General features: G+C 39.9%; 1 protein-coding gene across 8 annotated transcripts in view; it reads right to left on the minus strand.

The window, feature by feature from the left end:
- Positions 1-21840: 21840 nt before the first annotated feature.
- Positions 21841-27227, minus strand: part of diaph2 (diaphanous-related formin 2) — a 481157-nt gene continuing 475770 nt past the window's right edge. For all 8 annotated transcript variants that reach the window (XM_081382679.1, XM_081382682.1, XM_081382680.1 and 5 more), the window contains one exon: positions 21841-26498. In XM_081382679.1, coding sequence (XP_081238805.1) covers positions 26434-26498 — 65 coding nt within the window. In that variant the 3' untranslated portion in view covers positions 21841-26433. The remainder of the gene's footprint in view (positions 26499-27227) is intronic.

The following is a 27227-nucleotide window of genomic DNA, read 5'->3' on the forward strand; positions in this document are numbered from 1 at the left end:
TTGAAAATAAAGATGCTTAATGAATTTTTGGAGTATATTTGGTCTTAAACACTTAGCATAGTCTAAGAGATTGGAATAATATACTGTATATTATCTAAGGAAGGATTGTAACATTTTAAAAACACTGTCACTTGAAATTAAACTAACTTTAAATGAAATTAAATATATAAACTACATAGACATTTTAAAAACTATCTAAACTGACAAAAACACACAACAAAATGACTAAACATTATTCATTTTTACAGTACCTAATGATCATAAAATAACACTTATGAACCACAGACCTGAACATTCCCAATGATTGTGTCTTTGAGTGTTTTTATAAATGTTTTACTCCCTAAAAAATGCAAACAAAATACACACACACACACACACATATATATATACACCCATATATATATATATATATATATATATATATATATATATATATATATAAAAGGGTATAACATTCGTTCAAAACAAATAAAAAATAAAACTTTCACGCAATCACTGGACATTATTCTTACTGTGGGTCTGTGGTTTATAAATAGAAAATCATACACTTCAATAGAAAGCAAATACTCATCAATGTAAACATTTATTCAAATAGTCACCTGCCCACAACTGTCCACCATGTACCTTCAGACCAGCACTGTAGGAATAAAACAGCTAGCTGTGCATCCCTTGTCGGGATCAGTTGAACAGCTGGACTGTGGAGTGTTTGGCTGGCAGAGAGAAGGGCACAGCTGGCTTTTAAGAGGAAGAGCTCCTCTTGAGCCTGTGGGAGGTCACAGCCTGCTAGGCCGCAAAGCGCTGCGGTGCAGGAGACGTGTGTTAATGCAGAAGGCCTGCACACTGTGTGCAGATGTTGTTCTTCCTCAGTGGCTGCCTCCTTGCACCTCTCTCACTCTCTCTCCCCTCATTTTTGTCCTGTATAGAGTTCTACTAAAGATATACCACTAGCCCGCATCCTCATGGCAACAGCAATCGTATAATACCGGCTTCACGGTTTGGCTTAAGGTATAGACCACTGAAAACTCTACAAGGTCACAGCGCCCTTAGTAATGCTTGTTTGCTACCTTTTTGAATGTGCCAAACGGAGCCTTTTCAAAACCATCAATTTAGTGGCGCTCTAATGACAAATAGCTTTTGACCTTTACTGCTGAGCAAATTATGTGCAGTCACTCAATCTATTTCATTTCACAGAATTTAAAGCAAACTTTGATTCAAATGGCACAAAAAACGTCCTTGAGGTCACCCTTACATCCACTCATTTATCGACCGTGGCATGCCACACGAGTATGGCACTGGTGGGTCTCCATTGTGGTGATGAGTCTCTGGAGTAATGAGAATAATGAGACCGTATACAGACCCTTGTGCTTGTGACGTGACACCTGAGGAGCCAACAGAAGTCATCAAACAGCGTTGTCAGCAGTGACCTGACAGAGATGAATTGCATGAGTGAGAGTTGAGTGACAGGCCACGCAGTGGGGAAGAGGAGATGGTTCTGAAATCTCCCACTGTTGGGTGCCAGCGAGTGTGCCACACGACAACCTCCACAGCTCTGCTTGATGTGCCACAGCTGCCAGAGGAGAAGACACCTTTCATTGACAGATTAACAAAGTAGGTTAGATATGAGAAACATTATTAAAGCAAGTCGAACAGGTAACTGAACTATTTTAGCATCTCTTCTTAAAGGGATAGATCACTCAAAAATGAAATGATGTCATAATTTGCCCTTCTAAACCTGTAGAACCTACTTTCTGCTGTGGAACATAAAAGCTGTTTTGAAGAATGCACTATTTTTTTCCTCTTTTAACCCACTGAGGTTCATTATATTAAAATTAATTAATTAATTTATTCATTAATTAAAGCACAAAGAAGGCAGGATAAGTCATGTCAACATGGTTGGGAGCATCAGACCAACAGCAAAATTGAGCAATTAGAGACATAATAAGGTAATTTTAGGCAAAAAGGCATGGTCTAAAGATGTTCTGACTCGAATTTGGTGAAAATCGGACAAACAGTCTAGGAAGAGTTTGAAAAAGTAGGTTCTTAAAGAAAATCAAAATGGCGGACAGGAAGTTTGGCCAACTATGGCAAAATTGGTATATATGTTTTCGACATGACCCAATGAATCTGTTAGGACCATTACAATAGGTTAATTTAATCAAACCAAATTAACCAATTTTTTTTGGAGATTTCATTATAACTTTTGACCACAAGATGGCGCTGCCCCGAAACTATTTGAGCTCTATCACAACATGGTGCTGAAGACACATAACGAGTTTCATAATGATACGCCAATGCATTCATAAAATTTGACAAAATTCAAAATGTCTGACGCCCAAAATGGCCGACATGGGAAAATTTGGTATCGTTCGACTCAGCATGCTGCACAGAGTCTAAAGAGACCAGTTTTCAGATTTTTGGCTCAAATCGTTAAAACTGTGCAGGTAGCCTCAGGTCATGGTTGTCACCATACACACCAAGTTTGGTCAGAATATGCTAAAGCATTGTGGAGATATAGCCTCACGTACATTTTGGCGTGCTCTTCGTCAAATTCATTTGCACATTATTCGAGAACGGCTTGACGAATAAACTTAGATTCCATAACTTTTTTTCTTGCCATGCTCTGAAGATGATCTAGTTCGATTTTCGTGAAAATCGGAGCAATGGCCTATAGGAGTTCGAAAAAGTAGGTTTTTCGGAAAAATTAAATACAATCTAATCGTCTTGAGTCAAGAAATCAAAGGACAAAAATAATTTTGTATCTAGCCCTTACAGCTCAAATGTTATAAACATGAGTGCAAATTTGGACAGTTGGTGGCGCTAAAGGGATTGAGTTAGAGACTCAAAAATTGCTGTGGTTAAAGTTCTCTATCTGTGTGCCAAATTACATAACTTTCCAGCATGCGGGTCTAAGGGCTGCCATAGACTTCCAGAGCGGAATAATAATAAGAAGAACACCAAAGATTACAATAGATACGCACCTTCGGTGCTTGGCCCCTAATTATGCTGTATGCAGCAAAATCCTCAGAGACCACAACATTCACATGATTCGCTGAGCAGAACAGAGGTCCACGCATGGTTTTCTGATTAAGACGAGGTTGTGTTCCATATAGCTGGACTTTATTCACTGCGTGAAGTGATTTATAAAGCAAACTGCTCATTATTTTTGACACTCATTGAGCCAAACAATTCCCGGATATCGCAAACAATCAAAATCGACCCGAGAGGTAGGCTATGCTTTCCTTGTAAGCTTCTCTTTCTATTTGTCAGTCACAAATATGTTTCGTTTGCAAAACAATTTTTGCTTAAATAATTAATCAAAAGCAAAAGATAGTATCATTCAGGATTCTACAACACTTTTTGACACTTTGAGGCAGGGATCAGGTCCTCATTCTGAAAATACATGTAGACCTCTGGCCTTTCAGATGCATTATTTAAACATATTCTATTGAGTTTCCTTAACATGGACACAGGAGCTAATACATAACACTGATGGCACTGACCCCAGACACTCTGGCACTGAGAATAAACAGAAGCAGATGACTTTGAGTGATGGTCATCCTCAGACGTGAGTAAGCACACATTCAGCTCAGTCCTCTTTTAACCTTCAAAGTCGCAGACTAAGAACGTGAAAACAATAAAACAGCAAGGCTGACGATAAATCACCTCAGCGTTTCGTTACACAGGTTCATTGAGCATCTTACGAGATATCATCTATAATTCAGAGTAAAAAGGTTTCAATTGTGTTTGGTGATGAAGTTAAAGTTACATGTGAAAACAGAATAAAACTGAACGACAGATCTGACATAGAAACAAAGAGAGGTGCTAAACAAATGAAAGCCTGGAAGTGTCTGAAGTTCACGTAGCGTGGCACAGAGTCTACAAAAGCACCCTTTTATCTGTGTGATTTTCAACAATTCTTAAATCCCCAGGAGGCTTTGACAACTAGGGGATCACTTGTCCCAAAGCCTGCTATTGTTAAATGGCATTAGAGGAGGCGCGTCAAACACATGGCCAGAGGATGAGGAACTGAGGTTCCAGGATGATTTGAGGGAGAAAAAAAGATTCTAAAAACATATGCATTTATTCTGTCTATCCACCCATCCATCCATCCATTCTCTAAACCGCTCATTATCTGTAAGGAAGCTTGGATGCTGGAGTCTATTATGATATTAGCTTGTTATTCATAATATTCTATTTTTAGCTACAACACAACAGCTAAACATTGTCTGAAGGCCTCTAAATTCAGACTGTTAAAATGAATCTATTCTTCTACCCCAATACTGGTTATTAAAGCTTTATTAATTCTAGGAGAGTATGAAATATGCAGGTGCTTATGTGGTATAGCCAATATTTGAAAAAGCTGTGTTTCCACAAACACATAATAATAATCTGTCTATAATCAGATTTATGGCTTAATCGGACTGAAAAACCTTCATGTAAACACCTCAATCGATCCAAGTAAGCTTAATTTCGATTTCAATTTCAATTTCAATTTCAATCAGAATGAAAGGGATGTTTTAGACCTGGAATAACAGGGAAAAAATAAGCATGTAAACTATTTTCTAAATCGGATTCAAAGATACTTGGCGAACATGTGCATTCTCTACCCTTCTCCTCATTCATTTTTTAAAGTTAGACATCAACCTTCTTACTGCATTAGACAATTAAGGTCATAGTTTTTTTGTTCAAACAAATGTTCATTATTTGCTAAAAAAAAAAAAAAAAACAGTTGCAAGTGAGAGGATACGTTCACGCCATGTCATAATTACCGTAATTAAGTGACTTCAACTTGTAAAAAGCATTCATGTCCTCGTAGAGCTCGTAATCCAGCTTGTAAGATGGGAATTGTCCGAGAGCTCCTACTTGTACCACGTGACTGCTCTACCACCTGACCACTGCAGATTAATTTAGGCGTTCATAGTGATGCCATAGAAATGCATAATTCCCAGTCCGAGGACTTGAACAGCTCTGAATACAGCGTCAAGTGTTGTCATCTCGAGACTGCGGTAATTACACCATGCATACATTCAGCATTACTTTCAGCTTTCTCCAAAACTCTCCAGTTTTGAACGCGGTGACTGGGCACTGCGCATGTGCATACATTTTGTTAGAAACACATGCAGTGAACATGTAAACAGATGGAAATCGGATTGCAACGTTTAGGGTTCTTATAAACTGACATTTCTAAATCTGAAATAGGATTGGATTCATTCTGACTGAGAAAAAATAGTACCTGCAAACATACCTCATATCTCATAGCAAACAGTGGTCCTTGCCAGTGTTGTGACTTTATAATTCAACCCGTCTCCAACCCAGAAAAGCTAAATTATTCCATGTTTGTTGTTAGAAGCAACAAGGGCACAGACAGGGTGGCCGCGACCTCAACCAGACGGAACATCCCAGCCTTATTGACTACTCTGTCACCCGTTCAGCCCGCTTCTGATTTGACATTCCATTAACGGCTCCCGTGGGCTGCAGGTTGACGGCAGAGGAGAAAGCTGGGGGCGGCGGGACAGGATTTACGAAGGTGCCGAGATCACCTCGCCGCTGACCGCACAAACGCACAGGTCATATCCGCATACTGATGTGCGACGTGCCCTGGTGACTACGGTGGAGGCTGAGTGAGGGTCATATTTCATTCTATACAAATACCCATAAACAGAGAACTGAAAGGATTTGAAGAGTGAAAACAATAGGCTAAATTTTGTGATACGTACAGTCAGCTGGTCAAGACCACAAGATATAGGCTACCACGACACGTAGCTGACTTAAGTTAAAACTTATATTAAAAGTAAACTTCTGGGGAATTAACCAAAGGAGAGTCTGCTGGCAGACAAAGAGACCTAAACAAAGCTCATAATAAAACGAGAATCAACACTGACTTGGCTTTTCGGAGTTGTAGAGTAGCATCTTCAACTAGTCAGCATGATATCCTTCCCATCTAAACTGGTTATATTTGTGTAGCTGCGTAGTAGTGAATGTTTTATGAGCAGTAGAATTATCGCTCTCTCTTTTTAGCTATGAGAAAGAGTGTTTCGGTCATGCAGAGCTGAAACACAACCAAAACAATAATGTTGTTTGGAAGTGCCAGTTTTTTATTCATTATTACAGTCAAATCTGGACACAGATAAAGCATTTTGTTACTCACACTAGCTACATATAATAGCTTACACAAAAGGAATCATTAACTCAATAGTATAATATTCAAAATATATAATTGAGTGTTAACCTACCATGAACAGAGACGTGGCCTGTGGACGAGTCGTGTCTGTCCTGCTTGAAAAACTGAGATTTAAGTAGAGATTTATGTAATAATATTTCAGGGTAGGGGTTCCCCTAACATTTATTAATACAACAACTAACATTAACAATGAACAATGCATTTGTAACAATATTTAAACATTTTTATCAAATTTAGTAGAATACAACTTGTAATTGATTGTTGATGTTAGCAGGTTTATTGAATTATAGCATATTTTGATTTTAATAATGTATGAGTATGATACGTTTTAGTAAGTAATACGTATTTTTCATTTAGAAGTTCTTGTTGACTAATGAGGTTAAATAATTTAGTTAACTAATGTTAACAAATGGTACCTTATTATTAAGCGTTACAGACGTTTTTACTACAGTCGCCCATGTCAACTATTCTAACTTGTGTTGATATTAAAATAGAGAAACTGCAGAGAAACTTGATACAAGTGACATGAAAGTAGCATCTGTTGCCACAGAGAAATATAATATAAAAATCAAGTATAAATATACAAAAATAAATTAAAATAACGTTTTATATGTATAATAATAATAATAATAATAATAATAATAAAATATAAAAAAGTTAAATCAAATATCTATGTCAAAACTAACCAATTAGGATAAAGTATTCAGGAAAGCAATGCAATAATAATAATACTAACGGGAGTAGGAAGAACCTTCATCCTCTTTTCTATTAGAAATAGATGCTATTTCAACAAAATGGTGAATTAGGGTTTGACAGACTGTAGAGCCAGCAGGCATTAGCTTATTCTGCCCAGTGTACCATACTGCCACATGAATAGAGCATTCTGGAAACACACTACAGGGATGGTGCAGCCATCATGATATAAATGTGTTTTATTACAACACAGCTGGTGGGAAAGCTGGAGAGACTTTTTTTAACATTTCTTTGGCCAGAGTATCTTGGCCATCTGGCCTTTGCGAACACGCAGTGGCTGGTTTCTTTACACGCCTGCTCTCATACTGTTAAGGCTAGCGTTTGCAAAGGAAGCCCTCAAACACACACACACACACACACACACACACACACGCACGCACGCACGCACGCACACACACACACACACACACACACACACACACACACTTCTTCTCACATTGCTCTCTGAGGAGACCCATCTACCTCAAACAGATCTCTGGTTTTTGTGGTGACAAAGCAGTGGGAAGCTAAGCTGCCTGGTTTACGTAGCCACTGACGGCTCTCCCTCCATCTCGCTGCCTTTCCCCCTCACTTCCTCCCATAATGGGCCTGTGTCATCCCTTGACATCTTTGTTTGCCTAAGCTCCAGGATGCTGGTCATTTACCACACTTACACACACATACCACCAGCTGTGTTCTAACAGTCATGCCGCATCACCTGTCCAGATTGGCTGAGGCTGCCATGCATGTAAAAACGTACGAGTGGATGTGGAGCAGTGTGTCCCCAGACATTCCTGCTTCTGATCGATAGAAGTGTGTAACAGTGTGTTTTAGCAGCATGGATGGTGTTTATGGGGAGGGACTTTAGCTCTGTTTGACTCTCCACTGGAAACAACAAGGCACAATCACATTGGGCGGCTGAATAATAAGCGGGTTTATGGAACGTGGCGAAAACAGTCTACAGCTCTACATGAAACAGCCATCAGGGCGCCGGCCTGCAGTCACCTTGTGATGCTTGAAACTAGAGAAGGGCAGAGAAAGAGTGAAAGTCAGATACAGTGGCCCAAAAAGTATCTACATTTTGGTCATATTTAATGCACACTCTCAGAAAAAAAAGGTACAAAAGCTGTCACTGTGGCGGTACCTTTTCAAAAGGTACACTTTTGTTCCTAAAGAGTGCATATTAGTCCCTCAAAGGTACATATTGGTACCAAAAGTGTACATATTAGTTCCAAAAGTGTACAAATTAGTACCTAAATGGTACATGTTAGAACCTTTTTGAAGGGTACTGTCCCAGTGACAGCTTTTGTACCTTTTTTCTGAGAGTGCATTTGATCAAAACATTTCAAAATCAATGAAATCAGGGTACAGTATGTCCAAATCACCCAACAGCGCTGCACAGTGGACTTCAGAGGATATTCAAGAATTTTAAGCATACACTCATATATATCATACAGAGTTCATACAGCAGTTGTGATTAACTGGATAAAGATTAAGGATAAGGAAATACTTGATAAATAATTTTTATTTGTATTAGCTTATTTTAACGGTCTTTATGTTAAATGAATTTAAAGGAACACGCGACTTTTTGGGACTTTAGCTTATTCACCGCATCTCCCAGAGTTAGATAAGTCCATACATAGGCCTACCTTTTTCATCTCTGTGCGTGCCGTAACTGTCTGACGCACCCATCGCTAGCCTAGCTTAGCACAAAGACTGGAGGTAAACGGCTCCAGCTAGCATACTGCTCCCAATAAGTGACAAAATAATGCCAACATTTTCCTATTTACATGTTGTGCTTTGTATAGTCACAGCATGTAGCCTACAAATAACAAGTTCACATGAGACACAGCCATCTTCTAACCGTATACATACTGGGAACTATATTCTCAGAAGGCGAAGCACTGCTACTTGAGACTTTATAAAAAGAGCAGAGAAAAATCAAGTGTGGTTCACAGTTCTGCACTTTATGCAGTCTAATTCACCTCAGGTGTGGTTTCTTTGGAGTTGTTTATAAATATGAATTGCACAAAATCATCATCACAATATCATTATCATGAGCACATCGGTCACAAAATTTAAGACACATACATACTATAAAGTAGCCAAATCACAGTTATTTCAAATTAAATATCACAACTTTTTTCATTTTATAGGTTTAATAGTAACATTTAGACACACAAATAAGCCGCTTTCAGACCAAGTAGTGACAGGAACTTAGTTCTAGAAACTGTCCACTTCTAAACAGTTCTAAGAACTACTCTCCCCAAACTCGGTTTTGCTGTTTGCGTTCGCACTGGCCAAGTAGCCATATGAACTGGTAGGAGGGGTAAGGGAGTGAGGCAAGCACGGTGACTTATTTTGACGGCGCGACGGACTTTTATTTTAACGGCTCTGAGAACGCCAGAGCAAACAATGCTCGCATTCTCTGTGTTTATTAAGTAGGACCTAAATTAGTTCCTCCAAATGGAGTTCCTAGAACTAAAATCGTTCCTAGTTCCTGCGGTGCGAACACGCCGACATCCGGTTACTTTAGCCAATAGTTCTAGGAACTGTGAAAAGGATCCTCCGGTCGGAAAGCGGCTTATATTACTTCATCATAGCCTACCCGATAGTCCTGTGTTGTAGTCGAGACCAGCTCACTCGAGTCCGAGTCGAGTCGAGACCGAGACCAGAGAGGGTCGAGTCCGAGTCGAGTCGAGACCGAGACCAGAGAGGTTGGATAACCTAGGTTGGGTCTAAAAACCAGACCTACAGATATCTTCAAGAATATGTAAAATATTTGGTGGTAACAATAAAATTGGCACCATACTCAAACAGTAAATCAAATATACCATGGAATCATGTTCACTGTAATGGTAAAAAGGCCACATATAGGTGGTGTAAAGGTCATTTTATTACAATTATTACAATCAGTTAGTGCTCTTGTCCACATAACGTTGTATGTATTGTAACATTGTATTGTAATAACAATTATGGATGATAAGGCAGACATTTTCAATACATAGTTGAGCTAGAGGCTCCACATCACATCTGACCAGGCTCCTGCTGCATTTGCGTGGCGCGAACGTTAGTCTCAAGTCATTTCGCACAAGAAAGTCAGCAATCATTGGACGTTTCAATCAAACAACAATTTAAAGAAATATTAACATACAGTAGCCTAACAATCATGAAATATTTTGAATGGGACTCGACACTCGAGTGGACTCGGGAATAAGTCCGAGTCCTAATATGTTCGAGTACGAGTGAATTCCGAGTCGAAATGCACACGAGTCCATGACAAGACCGAGACCATTAAAATATGGTCTCGACTCGAGACCGAGTCTCGAGTACACAACACTGCCCGATACTCCTAATATGAATCTGTAGAATCAACTGGTGTGCAGCTTCTGTTCCACTCACGTTCACAGAGGCGTGTAGCAGAGTGACCACATATGTAGTTCACCGCAATAACAATGAACATTAGTATATTAAAGTATTTTATTGTTTAAATAGCTTTTGTACTTATAAACTGTGTTTGTTACATCATATTTTAAATAAATGCATTCAAACAAATGCATATTACAATTACCAATTAAAATATCAAGTTAAATCAAATTAAATAAAAAATTATTAACAAAGGCAATAACACTCGCTTGAATGTCCAAATACATTTAAAGCTCACTGCATGCCTGCCTGTTACATCACGATGCCTCTACAGGACAGCAGCGAGTGGTCAGAGCTTGTCACCACACATTGGCTGTATGCAGGGGGATCAGGCCTGGCATTTACACCAGTAATGTTGACATGCTTGAGCGTGTGTTTGCCAAAGCACAGGCAGTCTCGTGGTGAGTCAATCAGACAGCCTGTGACTCATCTGTTCCTCACTTCCATGGCTGACTCCACAGATTTTAAGCCATTTGCAATCCTCACATTCATAACATCCTTGTAAATCCATCCATCGCTGGGTCCCATCCAAAGACATCTGTCTGTCAGGACGTGCAGACATCAGTCCTTCTTTGATCTGAATGTATACCGATGTTATGGGGCTATTTTTGAGTCAATGACAGCAATATTGACAGCAATATTTAAAGTTTGTTTGTTTTTTAAAAGGAGCCATGCAAAATAAAATGTACTTAGACTTGTATGCATTTAAAAAAAAAAAACTCTGGCCAACTGCTTTTCAGGTCAGGCTTTGCTTAAGGACTACAAGATAAAATGCTTCTTTGGACGGGCTGTTTGTTTGTATGCTTGCACGCTCTGATCTCGTAAGTGCAAACTAAGTTTTGTTTCCTCGCAGCTGAAGCATTATTAATGACCCAGGGTTTAGGTGAAGGGTTTTAGAGTGATAGCAAGTAGGCCTGAATGGAACACCTGCGTTATTTTTTCATGAACGTAGATGTGAATGCGTATGTGTTTGTGTTTTTCGGGGTGAAAAAGAGTACAGACAGAGTGTGCGTCCCCGCTTGAGTGGTCAACACTCTTATTCTAGTAGGTTAGCGCTGTGTGTGTCTATGTTTGTGATCCATTGGGAGTACTTCAGCTGAGGGCAAGAGAAGCGAGAAACTTTGAGGAGGCTTTTATGTACTTTTGAGTGAAACGATCCACAGAAAAGCTTTTATAAAAACTCATTTTATTCTGGTATCCACTTCCAGGGGAGCACTAACTCAATTATGAGAGTCTTTCCATTTTTGCCTATATCGGTGTGGCTTAACCATTGTAACGGAAAGCAGATGATCAGGTCTGCCTTTGTGTTGATCAATCAAATCTAATCAACAAACAAAAGGTACTGATTAACCCCTCAAAACAAAACAACAGTGTTAGCAGATGCTCGGTCAGGTCCCCTGAGTTAATCTCATCAACTCAAGAAGATATTCACACTGAAAACGAAGGACAAAGTTCGCCACGCGGTTCCACGTGTGCACGACTCTGCATACACACACACAAAACACAGACTCCTTATCATGCCCGACCACTTGTGGTCAAAATTACCTTTTTAAAATGTTTAAAATGTATTTCTTGCTGTGCTTATGATACTTATACCCGAAATACGATATCTATAAGCTTTATTGATATGTAATCAGTTTAATATGCATGTAATCACGAGAAATCCTGTTTCTTTGTGTTGTTGACTAACAGAATTGTCATTCGCGGTATTGTTTTGTTCAGAAGAACACAACGGTGTTGAATATTTAGCACAGAATATTAGAGGATGCATTATTTGATTAATACCAGTTTTATAAATGTTTATGAACGAAGTTTATTCCGCCAGCATTAGTTAGAAGAGGCGTGTACCTTTCCAAATGAAAGGACATGACCACAATACGTCCTCCCAGGCGATTGGGTCACGCACGCAAGGGGGCGTGACTTGAGCTCCTTCAAAACACAGCGGGCTCTCTCACCTCTCTCTCTCTCACCTCGCTCTCATCCTTCCTCCTCTTCTACCGGCGCGACGCTTCCCCGAGGAACATCCCGGAAGGCCTCGGACAAACACATGTTCGAGTCGTAGCAGCCGTTCCTTTGCAACTAAGTTATATTTGCCTCTTCCTTCACGGAAGATGAAGACGAACTTTCTCGGTAACGTTACATTTCAGTGAGCCTTTTCAAGCTTCCCGCGACACCGGAAGACGCAGTCGAAACAGGACCTCGTCCGCGCTTTCAGCATCAACCAAACAGAGAACAGACTTGCAAGTATATTTATCTGATAATAGCTGCTTTTCTGGGGTCCGGCTTTTAGGTTTCTGTATGTAACAATTACTAGCTTTCTTTCTTTCTTTCTTTCATTTCATTTTATTCTTATCACGTACGTTATTATTGTTTAAATGTTTGTTTGTGTTTATTGTTTGCATTTTTACGTACGTTTCTATTCGTAGCTCATATAATTTTTAGTCACATTTATTAAAATCCATTTATACTTTTCACTGTCTCTGTGTTTGAAAACCCACCATTCTAAAGTCAATGAAACAAAAGATCCAGCTACAAGCTCGATATTAGACTACATTCAGTAGTTTTAATTAATAAACTCAGAAGATTTGATGTCCGTGGCCAGGAGATCAAACTTTCTTGGAGTTTGTAAAGAGATAACCCTTCTTAACTGTGATAATCTCACCTTTATTCGCTGGACGAATAACGATTAGATCAGTTACAGAACCAGTTAATCTCTATAATTGATAAAATAAAGGTACATGCGACTTATGAATTATTAATACTTATTAATATTTCCACAATTCCCTATATTCTTGAGCTAATTCAAATTTACCCAAAGTCGTATTCGCTACATTTTGGTGGAGTTATTTTAGGCAGTTTCAAACTTTATTTGGTGGGCAAAATTCAGTTTCAGTGAATGTGTATTATTGGTATTAATATTTGTAACGTTACACGCGCGTTTTGAATTGTGAGGTAAGTCGCTAAGGCGAACTCACCCAGCTGATGGCACAAAGCCAGCTCAGCTCTTCAAATTAACAGTTTCAAAAATGTCTAAGCATTTTTAATCACTATTAAGTGCTAAAACTGCAGTTCATGATATTACATTTGTCTCTGTTAAGACGAAGCAAAACTCTTTACAGTTAGTTCATGTAATACGATTTAAACCGACTAAATGAAGACGAAAGGATCTCTTTTAGGACGAAGACGTAAATCTGACCTGAGCAGTGACTCAGTTGTTCAGTCGTAATAGGCCTTATTATATACAATACGTTAACGATACGCTCCTGGTCAGAAATTGGCCTCGCGATCCAATTTCGTAAACCTACGCATTATCATAAAGTGCTACTTTGATTAATGCTTATGGGAGAGGAGCAGATGCAATAATTCCTGTTCCTGTAATGAGCAGATGTTTAATTCCTGTTCATAGCTGTAAGTAAACAGAAGAAAAAATCCTGTTCACAGCTGAAATAAACAGAAGATAATCCCTGTTTATTCAAACCGTTTCATGTATAATGTGTAAGTAAACCGAAGTCTAATGCCTGTTTACTCACAGCTCGATTAATTAAAAACGGAAGTTTTAATGCCTGTTTTATTTAAACCGTTTCATATATAATGTGTAATTAAATAGATGTGTAATTCCTGTTAGTCACATGTTATGAAACTCGTGTAATTTTCCGCATGCAACAGGGCGCGAAATACTCGTTATTTCCACAGATAAAAAAAAATCTGCTGTCTAAATTGCTGAATCACGTCACCGACACTAGAGGGCAGCCTCTAGTGTGTGGCAGTTCTCAAATCACGTGCCCTCACCGACGTCATCCTGCGTGAGTGTCGCCTCCCACTGACGTCAGCCTGCGCGAGCGCAACTACGCCATCTCGTGGCGTTATAAGATAATACCTGCTTTCAATTTCTTTTTCTCTCTGCATTCATTTTCTCTCTCAAATACTTAACTGCATTCAAGCTTAGCTTATGCTGATATTATTTGGAGTTAGACAATTCCTTTTTCTGTTTTTGACTGTCACACTTTAAGTTAAGTTCGGAAAAAAAGAAAACTTTTCAAATTAAAAACTTAGATTTGATTCACTCAGTTCATTGATAGGTCCTCCTAGGAAGAAGCACGCCACCGTGTGGCCATCTTGGGTCGACTTATCAATATCTGTTTAACCCCCAGTCTGCAATTGAAGTGTCTCATTGCTACCCTTTTCGTTTGATTATTTTTATAATCAATACTAATAACTTCAGTGTTATTGTAAGGATTATAGGAAGTCATTCTGAATTTCAGTTTAATTAATTTTAGTATTGATACATCACTGTCATCATTCTAATTTTCTTTCCTTCCTTATTTTTATTATTTTGAACCTCCCCTTGCATGCTTAGTTGAATTCCAATTCAAACTAGTTTGAATTTTAATTCAAAATTGTGTCTAATCAGCCAGGGAAGACCACTGAGAAGACATACGGCCCTCACCCTAGTGGCACAAACCCACTGCCGGGGCCTATCCCTCTGCCTGCGTCTCAAGCCTGTGTTGTTATTCACATTTTCTTTCATTGATAATTTTCTCTTTTTTTTCTCTTCCCTCTTTTCTCCAAAGGGAGGGGGTAGGTTATTCTGATAAATCACCATCAGTTATCATAATTTCCCTTTTGTTGTATCACTATTTTAGTAAAGCCTTTGCCTCGGACTCCTGCATACATATTTACTCAATTTGATGACACCAGAAAGCCTTAATTTACATTAAGTCTAACATCTTAATCCCTTATTGTGTATCTATTGGCAGAACTCAGTCAGTGTTTATAGGCTTAGGCCTCTTTATTTTTATTTTATAACACTCCCCGTGTTATTGCTTGTGACATTTCATTGCAGACCAATTCACTTCCTTGTGTTGTGTTTCCCTTTGATCTTCCCTACCTTCAACTTTGTTTTTATTTAAATTTTTCTCCATTTCTGTTGTGATTTGTTTCTCTCATTTCACTTACAGACAGAACCTAAGAGAGACCCCAGGAAAGTGAATAGAGTAACGATCAGAGCCGGCGTCATTAGACGACCCCCAGGCTACCGCCTGTCAAAATCTCTATTGTGGGCTTTATCCATACCCACGAAATTGGCTCCGCTAACTGTCGGCATCAGTTAGCCCCGAAATTCTCATAAACGGCCTAGCCGTACGAGTATAGCTCATTTGACCCTAAAACAAACTTGCATTCTGTCTCTTTTTGTGTGTGCTGTGCTTCTCTCACCACAGTAAGCAAAGATGTCGAGCTCATCCAGTCACCCAGTCCGCTGGCACACTCTCGAAACATGGCTGAGAGAAATGACGGCAATGGTTCTGCCCCAGGACGCCGCTGACCCACAGTACCTGGACCAGTTTGAGACCTACGATCCAACCCAGAAGTACGACCATGAGCAGCTGGCTAAAATCTTTGGAGAACTCGCACTCAACCTCGTCATCAAGGCCCGGGCCAGCGAAAGGACCAACGCCGACCTGCAGCAAAAGACAGCCGCACTACAGCTCCAGGCCACAGAGGCCCTGGAGGACCTGGCACACACACAAAGCCGTCCAGAACTCCAAGCCCAGACCGTCGAACCTGGAACCACTCTCCCCAGAACACTGGTGAGCCAGAGTCTTCTTACACAACAGATGAAGACAGTGCAGCCACGTCTGACACAGACACAGAAAACGAACACTGACACCTGCTGCCTCAAGGTCCTGGACTGAACTGCAGCTGAGTAACCAGACCAATGTCTGCGCCACACACAGACCAACCACCCTCACGATTGCAGTGACTACACAGCAAAAACGAACTTTACCAACTACACTGCACGCCTCAGAGCTGCTTACGCTACCTCCGCTGTGTTAAAAGGTCATGCGGGCCTCTGAAGAACAGACTTTTTCTATGCCGCCACTTACCCCTCCACCACCCTCGCAAGGCATCTGAGCTCACTGGCAGCCAGTGCCTCAGACAACTGTCTGCCACCACGCACAAGCTGCGTTCACAAGACTTCAGTACGCATTGTGCACCTGTGCCATCACAGCGCCACAGCTTGTAAGGCCACAGCGCACAAAGGGGGGTCAGGCGTGCCGAGAACACATCATGTGCTGAACACCGCAGCACCAAACCCACGATGCTGTGGTGGTTCGCTAGAAAGCAGCCACAATCGGACATCACCAGATCCGGCATCCGGCATCGCATGGAGAGAGAGCAGCCCTGAGTCCTGATTACCAAAGCAGGACTCACACTCCGAAAGTGTACATTCGACTTAAACCCAGCAACGTCGAAAGAGCACATTACCTCAACGAAATGTGAACATCCACAGCCAAGCTCACAACGCCGTGTCCGGCGGTTTCCTATGGAACCCCGAAAAGGGGGGATCCCACACTATCGACCCCCCTCAACCTCATTTGAGCTGAGTCATCAGCCTAGCAACCACCTGCCATCTGACCATTGTTACCGTGATGAGTCAACTAGGCCCATACACGCCCTATCAACTCATCAAGGGGGGACTGTAACGGAAAGCAGATGATCAGGTCTGCCTTTGTGTTGATCAATCAAATCTAATCAACAAACAAAAGGTACTGATTAACCCCTCAAAACAAAACAACAGTGTTAGCAGATGCTCGGTCAGGTCCCCTGAGTTAATCTCATCAACTCAAGAAGATATTCACACTGAAAACGAAGGACAAAGTTCGCCACGCGGTTCCACGTGTGCACGACTCTGCATACACACACACAAAACACAGACTCCTTATCATGCCCGACCACTTGTGGTCAAAATTACCTTTTTAAAATGTTTAAAATGTATTTCTTGCTGTGCTTATGATACTTATACCCGAAATACGATATCTATAAGCTTTATTGATATGTAATCAGTTTAATATGCATGTAATCACGAGAAATCCTGTTTCTTTGTGTTGTTGACTAACAGAATTGTCATTCGCGGTATTGTTTTGTTCAGAAGAACACAACGGTGTTGAATATTTAGCACAGAATATTAGAGGATGCATTATTTGATTAATACCAGTTTTATAAATGTTTATGAACGAAGTTTATTCCGCCAGCATTAGTTAGAAGAGGCGTGTACCTTTCCAAATGAAAGGACATGACCACAATACGTCCTCCCAGGCGATTGGGTCACGCACGCAAGGGGGCGTGACTTGAGCTCCTTCAAAACACAGCGGGCTCTCTCACCTCTCTCTCTCTCACCTCGCTCTCATCCTTCCTCCTCTTCTACCGGCGCGACGCTTCCCCGAGGAACATCCCGGAAGGCCTCGGACAAACACATGTTCGAGTCGTAGCAGCCGTTCCTTTGCAACTAAGTTATATTTGCCTCTTCCTTCACGGAAGATGAAGACGAACTTTCTCGGTAACGTTACATTTCAGTGAGCCTTTTCAAGCTTCCCGCGACACCGGAAGACGCAGTCGAAACAGGACCTCGTCCGCGCTTTCAGCATCAACCAAACAGAGAACAGACTTGCAAGTATATTTATCTGATAATAGCTGCTTTTCTGGGGTCCGGCTTTTAGGTTTCTGTATGTAACAATTACTAGCTTTCTTTCTTTCTTTCTTTCATTTCATTTTATTCTTATCACGTACGTTATTATTGTTTAAATGTTTGTTTGTGTTTATTGTTTGCATTTTTACGTACGTTTCTATTCGTAGCTCATATAATTTTTAGTCACATTTATTAAAATCCATTTATACTTTTCACTGTCTCTGTGTTTGAAAACCCACCATTCTAAAGTCAATGAAACAAAAGATCCAGCTACAAGCTCGATATTAGACTACATTCAGTAGTTTTAATTAATAAACTCAGAAGATTTGATGTCCGTGGCCAGGAGATCAAACTTTCTTGGAGTTTGTAAAGAGATAACCCTTCTTAACTGTGATAATCTCACCTTTATTCGCTGGACGAATAACGATTAGATCAGTTACAGAACCAGTTAATCTCTATAATTGATAAAATAAAGGTACATGCGACTTATGAATTATTAATACTTATTAATATTTCCACAATTCCCTATATTCTTGAGCTAATTCAAATTTACCCAAAGTCGTATTCGCTACACCATTTAGCTTAAATGGAAGATGAGTTGAGTCGAGCTGAACTTTTCATATACGGTTATCTTAAAGGTATAGCGGAGGATTTTCTTTTTCCGGGTGGGTAGTGTAAACTATTGGTTTACCTAAGTGTCAATCATTCTGGTGATATGTAACGTAAGGCCGTCGTACGTGCTCGTCCCTTAGTTTTCGCTTTCTGCGCATGCGCACTTTCAGGTGTTTATGTGTGGTGAGCTAGAGCTACGGTTTAAGCCATTCATTGAAGCTCGCCGTTTCACCGGGTCCTTTGAAAATGTCTGAGGGTCGCAAGAGAAAAAGTTTGTACGAACTGTATGAGAAGAAGAGAAAGGCCTCAGAAGAGAGAAACAAGATCAGAGTGTTTTTGGGAGATTGTTTCACACGATGGCGTGCGCTGAAAACACAGGTTGGGCTTCCCACTGATGCCTCAGTCGCGAAGTTTCTACTCGACAGGTAAAGTTTGGCATGCTATTTGGAGAAAAAGTGCAAATCTTCTTTTGGAAAGTAATCTTGTATGAGCGATGCCGACAGCAACTTGTAAACAGAGCGTGCACGAGGAGAACCTCGCGCACGTTTAATAGGCGTTCCCTCTCGGGAGCAGGTAGAGTGTTGCGCATGTGCATTTTTTCAAAAAGTGGAGAGGGCGGTTCTTATCTAAAATTCGGAAAGATCCTCCGCTATACCTTTAAAGGAATGTTTCAGGTTCAAGTTTAGCTCTATCGACAGACCTTGGAGATTAATGGTGATTACCACAGAAAATTATTTGGACTAATCTCTTCTAGATAAAAAAAAAAAAAAAAGAAAAGAAAACTTGCAGTTGCAGCAATGGAAGTTCACTGGGCAAAGCGAGTGTTAAAATACACTTTTTAAAGTAGACTTGTACATTGTGGCCAGGATTCACAGACAGGGCTTAGATTAAGCCAGGATTAGGCCTTAGTTTGATTAGGTCATGTTAGTAGCGTTTATTAATGTGCCTTAGAAAAAAAAGAAAAAAAAGAAAAATAATTACTGGTGCGCATATTGAGAAAAACAAAACAAAACAATGGCACTGACATGTTTTAAGATTTGTCAGTGCAAGTTGCTTTCAGTTAAAACAGCTCAAAAAGGCATTTTAGTCTGGGACTAGGCTTAAGCCTGTCTGTGAAACCGGGGGTGAGTGTGAGCATTAGACTAGTGTGACAGAATCATTTGTCTTATAGTTATATACAATCTTTTAACTTCATTGCCATAAAAAAAATCTGTAAAGCTAGTAACTTTTGCATTACACATCAGGGATACCAGTGACAGATGCAAAACTCCACTCAAATGAATAACATTGCTAATGCATAACTTAGAAAAGTATTTATATTTAAAAAATAATGGTTTAGATCACTTTAACACTGAAATAATGAACAGATTTTAACTGAAAAAAAAAAAAAAAAAATTAGCTGCTTCAACAAAAAAGCAAGCTCCACATTTCGGCTTTTAAAACCACCTGAATGCTTTACTTCCATTGTAAAATTAGTTACATGAATGACTTTTTTAAAATAACAAATTATTTCAATTAGCGAACTGAAATTATTTTTAACGGTAATCAAAATTATGCAAAAAAATTCTGTTGCATATACTGAACATGGAATATTTCTTCAAAAATATATAATAAAAGCCGCACTTAAAACTTATAAGCTCTTTATGTGAGGATTCCTCTTGAGAACACACTATTCTTGTATCATATAATCAATGAACTAAAGCTATAGGAGATAGCTGTGTATCGTGTCTGTGACAAAGTCACTTCTGTCCGCCTCCACATGCAGGTCAGTGATGCTGTGGCCTTGCCGAGAACGATGCAGGGGGTCTAACACAGAAAACAGTGATCGCACTGACAGATAGCTCTTCTTTATAAAGACCTGTCCACACACAGGATGAGCCCTCCGGCCTTGAAATGCTCTCTGGGTGACCAACTTGCCTCTGGGAAAGCCTCAGAACACAGACAGGATGTCACAGAGCTCTGAATCACACTGAACGAGAATGATGGCTTCAAAAGGAAAGGAGCGACTGGATGGACAGACGACAGAGAACGGACAGGAGGCAGCAGCACTTTCAGATTAGTGGATGTTACACACACAAACGCACGCACGCAGTTTTCATGTTGTATAGGGACTTTCCATAGACATAATGGTTTTTATACTGTACAAACTGTATATTCAATCCCCTAACCCTAAACCTACCCATCACAGAAAACTTTTTGTATTTTTAACAATATAAGTCTGTCTGATTTATAAGCTGTTTTCCTCATCGGTAAAAAAAAAAAAAATAATAATGTCCCCACATGGACATTTTGTCCCCATAACGTAGGATTTACCAGGACCACACATCCTCACTCACACACACACTGTTACCATGGCGACTTTCCAATGGTTTTTATACTGTACAAACTGTATATTCTATCCCCTTACACTAACCCTACCCCTAAACCTATGACAGAAAACTTGCATTTTTACATTTTCAAAAACATCACTTAGTATGATTTATAAGCTGCTTTCCTCATGGAGACCAAAACATTTCCCCACAAGGACAAAGATTTCAGATATTGCAATCTTTGTGGGGTTTCTAATGTAGTTTTTCTTTTTACTTTTCTCAATTCAATAAAAAATGTTTACAGTGCAGAGCACAAAAATAGACTAGGACACTCAAGAGTGCACTCTCACACAGATACACACAATGACAGACAGACGCTTGCACAGGGCTGGGGAGATGGATGTGTCAGCAATATGATTATGAAATGATTCAGATCTGGAACACTTGTGCTTCAAGCCAACATGGTGCACTGCAACGATTCATAAAAATGAACACACACACACACACACAAAGTTAAGAGCAGTGGCAGACAGAATGGGCACAGACGACCAACTCTGTATTTCATCTTAGTTTCCGTACTTCAGGATGCAAAATACATCATTATTATGTTGTATTCCCGTTGAAGGCCAATCCATCAGAGTGTAAATTGGTGTGGGTGGCTGTACACACGCCCTGGGTTTACAGAGAAATGGAGCACGGCGTGAGAGCGAAAACACATGAAGTGTGTGTGGTCTCGGTTCATCTTTCAGATCTCCGACAGGGCTACTTATGCGAGTGGGAAATAATAAGGAGGATATAGTACACACACAAAAAAATAAATAAAAAATAATCAGCCCGTGCTCTCATTATGTTCCATGATTCCAATCTACAGCCCTCTCTTTCAACACAAAGCCTTCCATGCTTCAGGTCAGGCCTCCATCCTTCACCTCGAGGAATTAGGGAATGAGCATTTGCGCCAGAAAACGCAACAGGACAACTGATAATTTGACTTCAACAGGGCCCTGGAAGGCTCACTACAAATGCATCAGTGCTCAAAACAGAAAACACTACTGTGCCAGACCACTTGTCGGCCAATGCATCTTATTTTAGTTTTTTTTTTTTTTTTTAAGCCTCCATCTGTGTCAGTGATTTAGCGCGCAGACACTGAACAGAAGCATCCATGATCACTTACTCGAACAAACAAAATGCGCACGGCGTGGTCTGCCAGGAAGAATGTGGCTGTGTCCTAACGTACCTCCCTGCAAACGCACAGATGTAAAGATGAACGGACAGAAACACGCATGCACGCCTGCACACGTGCCACACACTCAGGGGGCTGCAGGGTAGAAAGGACAGCAAGAGAGAGGTAAGGACAGGAACATTTCAACCATTCCATTTCAGTGGTACCCAGTGGACGGCTCCCCAGTGGCAGACGTACACTCAGAACACCGCGAGAGAAAGTGTCACAAAGTGTCTTTCTACTCTTTAAAAGACAGACTGACAGTGAGGATTGGTGACACAGAGATGGAGAAATAACAAAGGGGAATCATTGCCTTCTCCATCTCTAACCACAGTGGAACCAAATGTCAGCCGTCAAAAGAACAATGAAAATAATGCAGCAGATTGTAAAGCAGTTTATATTTAGCTTTGTAAACGATGATTTTCAGCATAATTCAGTCAGATTCAAGCGGCAAAATAACATGCGTGCGCTTACTGTGAAGAGAAGGAAAGACAGAGAGCAAACAATACAATAGAGAACTTCAAACAAACGACACAGTGCTGTTATCTCCTTCTGACAGTAGTTTTACTTCACAAAACCCATCAATTCAGTAACTGAATAAATGCTATTCATATGACAAAAAGAAAATAAAACAAGTTCCTGTTTGTGTCCTGAGTGTAATTTACATCAAAGTACCACTGAATTATTACAGAATAATAGAGATAAAGCAGAGCTGGTGGTTTTTTTTTACAGGTATTTCTAATGTTATTTGTAACCAAACCTGCTGGAGATCAGTCTAGTCTACACTAGCGAATAGCGTCAAAACCGTTACAAAATGAATATGCTGCACGGTGTGATCACAGTTGGTCAGAACGTATTTAATGATTGACACATTTTGTACCAATGAGATTTTTCTGTGTTCTGCACAGAATCAATTATTGATAAAATGTCAAAATCGATGTGAAGGCGGCTACAGTTTTCAGAGCCAGGCACCTGAGTTAATGGACTAAAATGTTAGTGCAGTACCTCTAATGTCATTTTAATGTATATGAATAATGTGTGAATCTATTTATAGAGCATACGATTTTAATACATCTTTGAAATCATTTATTCAACAAAAAAATGGATGAAACCGATGTGGAAGGATGCGTTAGTATTACTGTATAGTTTAATATGAATCTTTATGCTAACGCAGCTACATTTCAAATGCATGCACTTCACTGGCAACAAAGAATACCCACTGCTTGATTAAGTATTTTTTTATTCCACTATGAGAAGTGAAATTTACTCCTTACTGACTCCTCATCTGACTGCAGTTGCCCACTCTCCTCTACTAGAGCACAGACATCATCTGACTGACTGAATGAATGAATGAATGTCCTGATGTTTGCCATGGTGAGTTCAGTTAGGTCAAAACCATTCAGATTTCCATGGAGGAGAAGGCATTTAGTGCTTTAGGGGCTGGTTAGGACACAGCGTGAGTCTGCATCAGGAGAAGACATAATTCATAAGTCATTATGGAAATAACACTCAAAAAAGAGACACTTAATTCTTTTCTTTTTTTGAGAAAGTGGTTATTATTTAGTATGATATTCTGTTACATACTTGGGTACAGTGTACATAACCATTTTCACCTTTTTTTTTGGTCACAGATAAAAATAAACTTAAAAGATGTTACAAATATAAATTGTTTATAAGACAATAAAACAATATCAAGGAAAAAAAGGCGGCAGGGCTATGGAGTCTTATAATACCTAAAAGATAAAACAATGTCCTGAGACAGTTGCAGTTGTTCTTACCCATTTAACTTTGATCTTGTTCCAAGTGCCAATTACAATGAGCGGGAATGAGAGAGAACTGGGGGAAACTTCTGAGAAAATGGAGATTGAATCACTTGTCAGGAATAGTTACCACGCATGCAAGCAGTCTACTTTGGCAATGATATGTAAAGAAATCACAAATTAAAAGATCGCTCCAGGTCTATATTTAACAAGTTAAAGTGCACCATCGTACAGTCTGAACTGAGAATATCGAACAAATGTGGATAAATGAGACGGCAGAGTACCCAAATTGGCAGTAGTGACTTCATATTTTCTTGCTTCTTTCTGGTCTCTGCCTAACATCCAATTAAAGTATTGGATCTGACTTAAAATGTTACACTGTCAGTCACTTGCAGACTCTAACCTGCATTAGGATTTATTCTCTATCAAATACACATGACACATTAATATCAGCCTATAGAAAAGCACAAGTCTAACACCAATATCACAGACGGAGGGGAAGATCACTGGTATAAAACAACATTTTCTTAAGAAAGAGACAAAAAACAACCCAAAAAATCTATAAATTACACATAATTTTGAAGTATCTTTCATAGACATAGACATCTGACATTAGCGTTGTGGAATTATGACATCCCTAAGCCCTAACTGAATGGCTGCATTGCTGCTAGATTCGGTCTTGTGTAAGATGACACTTTACTGTCATCATACAGAAAATATGAATGGTATGTGAACAAAATTATCATAATCATAGGATCAAATCTCAGTCTAGTAACTTTTACGTTGTGAAAGTTTGGCACATTTATCAAAACTAAAAAATGTTTTTGCCCGGAAAGATTAAAAATGATCTGGTGCCAGTGACATAACATATGTAACTGGAGTCTGACTGGGAAATAACAATGTATGTCGGAGGTGTCTGAACTGACAGTGTGTGGATGCTGTAATTACTAGGAACATGAGTTTAAAATAACCAACAGTGAGAGTCATGAGAGCTGAGTGCAGCTGTTGTTGCGTGGTGCTGGAAACCATTCAAAGGGCAGTTTTAATTAGAAAAGCAAATCAATGGATTGCGATTTGCTGCATCTCAACCTTTCCCCTCTCATAAAGAGAGTTTATGACAAACAGTGTGAGGAGAAAGCTTGACTAACAGTGGTTTGTCTAACAGTAAGATGTTCTTCACCACACTACAGTTGTACTGTATATACTTGCATTGGGTGTGCAAACTCAACACGCTGCCTTCATTTACAAAAGCAGATGATTTCTGTGTGGCATGTACCAGTATGTGAGTCAGTATGGCTCCAGTCACCCATAAGATACTGTTTAACATACCGTTGCCTGCGGTGTTATGGACATGGGGGGCAGAAAACATTATGGAAAATGACTACTCAACAAGCAACGAGGGGAGGTGGTGGAGAGATTTCACTAATGGTTTTCATATGACAACAAGCCACCATGTTGTGAACATCACCTCACTGTCACTGTGTACAGCTGTACATCCTCATATCCAAGAGAACTCCTCACTGGAATCGGGTTAATGTTCACATATCAAAGGCTTCGGGCAAAATCTGGCAAACTGTGAATAAATACATATTTTAAAAATTATAAAAGACAAACTTTGAGTACTAAATCTGATAAACACTCCTCCTGTTTCGGACAGTTTTCAAACATCAGATAGAGCTTAGTTGGCGAGGTATACAGTACGTGGTAGGTCAGTAAGGGAAAGCTCTTAAAGATGACCACTGGATCTTAAAAAACCTAAGCTACAGTTCACTAAAATACTCTTCTACAAGAGGGCTAAAAGCTAAAAGCACAGTGACTTAGAAAGAAATCACGAAGAAAACCTGTGACATGTTTGAAAACTGAAATGAATGGCATCTCTTTGATTCGTATCTGCTTCACATACCTGCAGATTCACTTAAAACCTTTGACTCTGCAAGAGAAACATCTATGAATGTTTGAAGTGTTTACTGTAGATAAAGAGCAATATCTTTCAACCACCTCAGTTACCTTGTGGCACTGGCAGCTCTTAAACAGCACAAATATGTACAGACGGTAGCACTGAAGCCAATTTCAGCAGCTTTCTCATGTCTCTGCATACATACTGTAGGATTTGTAATATATGAAACAAGGTGGTGATCAGAGATTATACGACTGATGGTGGGTATTACAGACTGGAAATCTAAAATGATCTGTCAAGAAAAACAAAAGGGGCAGGCAGAATCAGTCAATTCAAGGTTTTGTTCAACCAACACAGCAAATAAAGTCCCTTTGCTGATATGCATACAGAATCATGCAGTCCTTTCTGGTGCTTTTGGCCTTTTGTCAACAAGAGCGTGTTTGTGTGTTGAAAAATCCAATAGCAGGAGATCAAACAGTAGCCAATCATTGATTGTTTGCAGATAGCGAGGTGGAAATGAGATAGATCGGGGAGTTAGCATCGAAAGATATAAACAGAGCAGGCGTAATCGTGGAAATAACAAACACAGCCACATTGAACAGACCCAATACACCAAGAATAAGGCTTCAGAGAGAAATGAGTGTTGTGTGATCCTGCATTGCCGTGTCTGGAGCTGTGGAGCACATCTTGAAGTGTTCTGTATGCAAGTGTGTGTGTGTGTGTATGTGAATGTCGAGGGGCTCTCTCTCCATCCTTGTTCAGCCCTCCTCAGCATTGTCCCCGCTCTTGGGTCTTTGGCACTTGGCAAACGTCCTTAGCCGGCAAGCAATCATCGGACCATAGGGTTTGCATTGTGGCGTGAACGAGATCTTTCCAAACCAGTGCGACGGTTGTCTGTTCAAAGAGAAACAAGGAAGAGGGGTAGTCAGGTGTATTCACAACAGCAGCAGACAAATATAAGACAGAATAACGTATGCAGGAGAGAAACAGGAATGAAAGCTAATAGTTAAAAAGAAAACAGGAAACAATATCAGACACAATAAAATCTAACTGATAAAGAATTCTTGTCTGGTGTCATAGTAACACCATTGAGTTTCTGATCCAGTCTCATGCTTGAGAGATCCTCCACCTTTAACAATAAAGCCTGGAGAAGAAACACTTAATAGCACTCATACACAAGTACAAAACAGTGCATACACATACTTAGCCCCAAAGCTTTGGGTGATGTTTAAATGCATAGTTCACTCAAAAACTAAATTCTGTCTTCATTTACTCACCCTCAGTTTGTTCAACAAAGTCAAGGAGGTCAAGTGTTTTCAAACCTTAATTGTCATCATATTACAGGTTTGGAATAAGGGATGATAAATGATAACAGAATTTAAATTTTTCGGTGAACTATCCCTTTCAATGTAATTTTTAATTTTTTTTTAAAAAAACAGGCCAGTAGGGATATGATGGAGGCAAGTACTAATGGCGCTTTTCCACTGCATGGTACGGCACGGTTCGGCTCGGTACGGTTCGACTCGGCGCGGAACGGTTCGACTCGCTTCGCTTTTCCACTGCGTGGTACGACTCGACTCGGTACAGCACGGTTCGGTTCGCTTTAGCTCGGTTGCTTTTCCA

This window comes from Scardinius erythrophthalmus, assembly GCF_964197995.2.
Source record: "Scardinius erythrophthalmus genome assembly, chromosome: 13".
In the NCBI taxonomy this organism is placed as follows: domain Eukaryota; kingdom Metazoa; phylum Chordata; class Actinopteri; order Cypriniformes; family Leuciscidae; genus Scardinius; species Scardinius erythrophthalmus.